The 6,805-nt window shown below is 36.9% G+C and overlaps 1 protein-coding gene across 1 annotated transcript; it reads left to right on the top strand.

The window, feature by feature from the left end:
* Nucleotides 1-3,464: 3,464 nt before the first annotated feature.
* Nucleotides 3,465-4,400, top strand: Olfr959 (olfactory receptor 959). Its single transcript, NM_146508.1, has one exon. It carries the CDS (start codon nucleotides 3,465-3,467, stop codon nucleotides 4,398-4,400), a length of 936 nt encoding a protein of 311 aa, NP_666719.1.
* The last annotated feature ends 2,405 nt before the right edge of the window (nucleotides 4,401-6,805 follow it).

The raw sequence follows: 6,805 nt of genomic DNA, 5'->3' as shown, positions 1-6,805 counted from the left end.
CTCAGGTATTGCATGTGTATAGTGCACAGACATACACAAAGGCAAAACACCCATACATGCAAAATAAAATGGAAAAATTAGTGATAATATTTGAATGATACCTTTATGGTAAACTTTGAATCATAATATTAGTGCCCAACATACAGATTCAATACTAAGGTATGCTGATAGAGCTAGCTATGATATTGCAGACTACTATCTTAGACTTATCTTCTCAGCAGTGATGGCATACTACTTTAATCCCAGCACTTGGAGGCAGAAGCAGATGGATTTCTGTGTTCAAAGTTTAGTCTATAGAGTACCAGGACAGCCAGAGCTGTTATAGAGAATCCCTGTCTTAAAAAAACAAAAAACAAAAACAAAACAAAAAAACAAAAACAAAACAAAACAAAACAAAACAAAAAAAAAAACCAACCAACCAACCAACCAACCAACCAAGATTTTCACAACTTCAGTGACAGAAGTTAACACTGTCAGAGGATACTTGAAAATTATATATTAATACCGCAATGGTTATTTTTGTAGCTACAATGATTATGTTTTTTAGTTTTGTTTGTCCTGGAGGCTAAGATTAATTATAATTGTTAATCCAAAGCCTTATTTTTTTTTTCTGTATTTGGCTGGTGTCATTGAGTAGCTTTACAGTGTAAATAAAATAAAATTATTTCAAAATAGAGATTTTGGTGTGAATTGCCCTCAAATTATAAATGCTTTCAGTAATATATACTTCTGTTTGAATAAGAATATTTGTTAAAGATGAACATCTAGTTATATAGATATGCATGTTTTTTAAAGTGATATGGTAAATGATGTCACAGGCAAAAGTTGAAGGTACAAAAGGTAAGAAAATAAAGATATACCACTGCAGCCTATTTTTCTAGGCATAAACATATTCCCCAGTTCAGAGCATCTCTTTGCAATGATGTCATCACTGTTGTTTGATGACTGAATGATAAATGAGGTTGGCAAATTAATTGTTTCTGCACAGCTATCCCTAGGTATCACAGAGGCCTTAAGAGGCTCTGCTAGGCACTTCCCAGAAAACAATCTATGGAAAATGTTCTGATGCTGGTTATGCAAGCCCCGTGAGATTTTCTGTTTCATAAGCAGGGCAAGGGGAACTCTTTGGTCTGTAGTTCATTTGCCTCTGACAGGAAATATAAATGTCAGGTTCTGCTAATCATGAACTGCATTCCTGGGATGACGATGTGAGTACGCCTGTATCTGTCCAGGTATACTCTCCAACTCCCTCTCATGCTTGTTGGGCCTTACATGAGTCCTCCCTTGTCTTTAGGACAGCTCTTTCTTTTAGTGGACCTAAAAAGATTAGAATATTGACTCAGAATATCATGGTGTCTGAGCATAAGCAAGTAGAGTGCTTTGAGAGCCTTTGCTGATCAAGAAGAGAAGAGGGCAAGCACACAGGAACGTGACTTGCTTAGAGAGATTGTTTAGGTGTGGCTAGAATTGTTATCAAGGAGAAATCATCCACTCCCAACCATGTAACTTCACTGCTTCACATCTGACTGTCCTCACTGTATCCAGTGGAGTGTGAGATTAGGGAACACAGGATAGCTCAGTCATTGTTTTTAGGAAGGGTGTTTAGGGGCATTTACCACAGATTTGAATCTGAACTCCCATCCTGAATATCATGACTTTGAAAAGATTCAAAGTCACTAGTCTGAACACCAGTGTCAGATTATAAATCTTTAGATGATGAAAGCTTTGAGTGTGCTTTTAACATGGGGCAACTTTCTTTCTTACTATAGGCAGGGGTCTGATCTACGAACACAAATCAAATGCTACAGTTGCCTATTTCAGGGTAAGTCTACTTATTCTCAGAAGGAATAATATCTGTAGGAAAATGATTATCTTCTTTGCCTAAGACCAAAGATCTTATTTTAGAGATAATACTAAGTTTAGTCTTTAAGGATATAAAGAATATTCTTGTATGGTTTCTTAAACTAGAAAAGATTTCTAAAAAGAACAATTAACCTGGAAGAAGTAAGGCATGGGTACTTTCCCAACATTCAAGAAAAGTTGCTGTGAGAATCTACTGGCAAGGGCATTGTCTAGTAACAGAGCAAGTTCCTTGAGAAAACAAAACAAAACAAAACAACAACAACAACAACAACAAAACAGAAGAGTGACTTCTCAAAAGATAAAGAGCACAAAGAAAATAGGTCTGTCATATATTAGCTTTGAAACTGAGATAAGTTCCTCAATGTAAGTAGACTTCAATTGCTAGCCTACAGGTCTGATTAGTAATAGTAATTGCCGCTTTCACAGATACGTTGTTAAAAATAATCATGCTTCTAAAAGATGTGTCTATCTTTAAAACAAAGTATTTATTAGTTTGGATGTAAAGAAAGATAAAAGGAAGGGAGGAAGAAAGGAAGGAAGAAAGGAAAGAAGGAAGGAAAAAAGGAAGGAAGACAAGAAAGAAGGAAGGAAAGAAGGAAGGAAAGAAGGAAGGAAAGTGGGCATATTGTTGATATTATTGTTTAATGTCATTAATTCTAGGTGAATCAAGGGATGAAGCCACTTCATCTCTAGGCATCATCACTCCACGTAGACAATTTACCTCAGAGATAGTATTTCTTAACTTTATTCTACTTCTATGTGGGTCATTTTTCTGTCACTTTATTGTAGTGACTTGAATCTGATACCATAAATTGCTGTTTCTTTTGGCTAATATTTCTGAGCAGTCTGCCTTCTTAGGATAAAAGGTTCAAAATATACAGGGACACAGCTGTGAAAGACCTGGGCATTTGGGCAATCTGAGTTAATAAATGTCTATATGCAAATAATTTCAAAATACCAATATCAAATTAAGGTGCTTCCAGAAGTAGGTTTCAGATATGTAAAATAATGAAAGATTTTAATTAGAATTTACTAAAAATACTTCTGAGTATCACATTACTGTATCATAGAGTACAGGTTATGCTTGCTGATCTTGATTCTGTTAAAATAATTGTGAATTTCATTTTACAGATGTCCATGAGGTATTGTACAAATTATTATAACCAGAAAAACTAATATGAAGTAAAGTCAGATTGATATTAATTGTTATGATTTATAATACAAACCTTTTCCTGTTATTTTGCAGAAGGAAATGCATAGTGGGAGTATATTAATTAAAGATATCACAGAAGTTCAAAATATAAAAACAATGCTCAAAGAAAATGCCATAGGGAAATATTTCTAACATGAAAATGTTTTTAATATATCTCTAAACTGTTGTTCCTAGCAAAGAAGGTGATCATTTCCCCACAGATAGTATTCCTTCTGAAAACTAAGTAGACATTTGATATGAGTACATAGATCAGACCCCTGCCTATCATAAAAAAGAAATTTGCCCCATAGTAATCACACTCAAAGCTTTAAGAAAAAGTTTTAAAATCTGATGCTGGTGTTCAGACTGGTGAGTTTGAATCCCTTTGAAGTCAGATAGTCTCAAAGCTATGAGGAATCGTTCCGTAGTGACTCAGTTTATCCTGCTCGGCATCCCAAACACAGAGGGTCTGGAAACTATGCTCTTTGTCCTGTTTTTGTCTTTCTACATCTTCACTCTGATGGGAAACTTATTAATCTTACTGGCAATTATCTCCTCCAGTCGGCTTCATACCCCCATGTACTTCTTCCTATGTAAATTGTCTATTTTTGACATATTTTTCCCTTCTGTGAGTTCTCCCAAGATGCTGTTCTACCTCTCAGGAAACAGCAGAGCCATCTCCTATGCAGGCTGTGTGAGCCAGCTCTTCTTCTACCATTTCCTTGGTTGTACCGAGTGTTTCCTGTACACAGTGATGGCATATGACCGTTTTGTGGCCATATGCTACCCATTACGCTACTCAATAATTATGAGTCACAGAGTTTGTGCGATCCTGGCCACGGGGACATCCTTTTTTGGCTGCATTCAGGCTACTTTTCTGACCACTCTCACCTTCCAGTTGCCCTACTGTGGTCCCAATGAGGTGGACTACTACTTCTGTGATATCCCTGTGATGCTAAAACTGGCTTGTGCAGACACATCAGCCCTGGAGATGGTGGGGTTCATCAGTGTGGGCCTGATGCCGCTCAGTTGTTTCCTCCTCATCCTCACCTCCTACAGCTGCATCGTCTGCTCTATTCTGCAGATCCGATCTGCTGAGGGCCGTCGTAGAGCCTTCTCCACCTGCAGTGCCCACCTCACTGCCATCTTGCTTTTCTACATGCCAGTTGTCCTCATATACTTAAGACCAACTCCAAGCCCTTGGCTGGATGCAACTGTGCAGGTCTTAAATAATCTGGTCACTCCTATGCTAAACCCATTAATCTACAGTCTCAGGAATAAAGAGGTGAAAGCATCACTGTGGAAGGTCTTACGTAAACCTGCCTTTGCTCCTGAGCAGTTGTAATGAATGACCAGTCATGAACACTTCATGTGTACATCAGAGGAGGTATGCCACTTTTACTTGGCTTTTATAAATATATTTGAAATTATACTAATTTTACTATGTAAAGGACTTAAAGCTAAGGGCTGAAATGAGACTTTGAAAAGAATGACCAAGGAATAAGTGGTAGAAGGGAGACTCCAGGTTTTGTGACTCTAGAAACTAGAAAGTGTCATGGATATTATACTATTGATAAAGGATATTATACAGGTGATGCTCTGCCGGGTAAGCAGAGCACCCTATGCATTCTGTTTGTCCATATTTTTGATGTTGTTGTTGCTTATTTTTGAGATTATATTTCAATGAAAAAAAGTTTCCCTTCCTTTCAACCCTCCTATTTCCCTCTCCCCACCAATGTTCCTTGTTTGGTCATCTTAATTTTTCATATATATTTCCACCCCTCATCCTTTTCTTTACTCTTTTTGTATAGTGGTTTTTCATTTTGGATGCAGTTAAATTTTCCTCAAATGTCTGCTTTAGAGAAGCCATCTTACAATCTGCCTAGTTATTGAAAAGAGTTACATTCCTGTGGCTCCAAATGGCATCTTATTATTTATGAGTCATTAAAAGTTCTATATAGAGAAAAGCTTTTGGTCAGGTCCTGAATGTGGGTTTGGCCAAATCAGAGGTACCAGCATGCTAGCCTACGGAGCAAATGATGCTGATTGGGTTGAGGCTGGATGCTGGTATTGCATATGAACATTTGGCTTATGAACGAGAAGAGAGAAAAGCTAGTGGGACTTTTGGAGATGAGACTAGATTGTTAGAAACCTGGAACCTTCCTTAGCTTGCTCAGTGCAATGAAGGGCAATGATGGATCTATGCTATTGCTGTATTATGTGATAGACTTCTCTGTTTACTGAAAGTGTTAAGCTTTGTATTGTTTTCATGTATTACTTACTTTTTTCTCAATATGCTTTCCAAGACAAATGTGCTATTTCAATCCACCAAGTTTACATTTTTGATTTAATAAGAAGGCTACTTTGCTTGGAGAATATAGTTGCTATCAAGCTTGTAGAATGAATTGTACAGTAATATAATAATAATAATAATAATAATAATAATGAAGAAGAGGAAGAAGAAGAAGAAGAAGAAGAAGAAGAAGAAGAAGAAGAAGAAGAAGAAGAAGAAGAAGAAGAAGAAGAAGAAGAAAAAGAAGCATCAGCACAGGGAAGAACACAATAGAAGAGAAGGCAGAAAGCAGCATGGAGCTCAGTCTTCCTTCCACTTTACTTGATAAATGAGTGTATTCAAGGAAATCTTTTGACCTCTCTTTCCTCAGCCACTGGAATGAACTGTAGGGTTGCTGAAAGGTATCAAACCTTTACCCCAGCCAATACTCTTGAGATTCTCTCTGTTATTTTTCTTTTGTCAGTTTAAATAAAAGAAAGAGAGCCTAAAAAGGAATCTGGAGGAGCTAGTGAGATGGCTCAGCAGTTAATGCAAATTGCCCTGGCATAGGACTCGCTCAGGATCCATTCAGTTTCCAATATCTACATCAGGTGGATTCTAGCCTCCTGTACTTCCAGCTCCAGGAAGATGCAGTGACTCTGGCCGCTAAGTGAACCTGTACTCAGGCACACATACCCTGGCATAGACACACATTCACACACATGATTTAAAAAAAAATAAAATAAAGGTCTTAAAGAGGAATCCAGAAATATATGTCAAATTATTTCATGTTTTCTGCATATCTATCCTCTCTTTCCTCATTTCCTGGTTATAGTTTCTTAGGTGTGACAATCTTACAAGAATTTTAAAAAATTGGAGTGATTCCTGCTCACTTTGTTTCTGCTTATTTGGATTTTATTTCACAAGAGATTCTATTAAGACACAGGTATGCAGAGGTAAAGATTCTAAACCTTTCTGTTGGTAGTGAACATCTGTAGGTTAAAATAAATAAATAAATAAATAAATAAATAAATAAAAAACAGACCTGCAACTAACATGAATCCAAGAGTAATACTGTGACCTGGGTAGAAAATGAAGGCAAAAGAAATGTCCACCCCCTGCACTACCCTCTGTTGGGGAAGGAATAGGAAGTAATTTCACTTAAAGGAAGTTGACTGAACACTTTGTTTACTTGCATGTTGCATCTGAATAATGGCTAAGATATTCTATTCATAAAGAACCAACACGTTCCTTTGGAGTGTCCATGAGAGTTAATTCCTTAAGTTGGTATATCTTAACTGTTTGCTATTTAAAGGGGAATATCTTTTGCAGGAGGATAAGATCCATATGCCCTCTGTTTGCTATACCTATATACAATTCAGCCTCTTGTTCTTAGATTGGAGGAAAAACTTTTCTAAAAATGACTGTCTCCTTAAGCAACCCAATCCCTCTTAAACTTAGCTGCTCTGAAACTTGCT

This window comes from Mus musculus, chromosome 9 (genome assembly GCF_000001635.26).
Source record: "Mus musculus strain C57BL/6J chromosome 9, GRCm38.p6 C57BL/6J".
NCBI lineage: Eukaryota > Metazoa > Chordata > Mammalia > Rodentia > Muridae > Mus > Mus musculus.
This window is presented reverse-complemented; position numbering and strand designations above follow the sequence as displayed.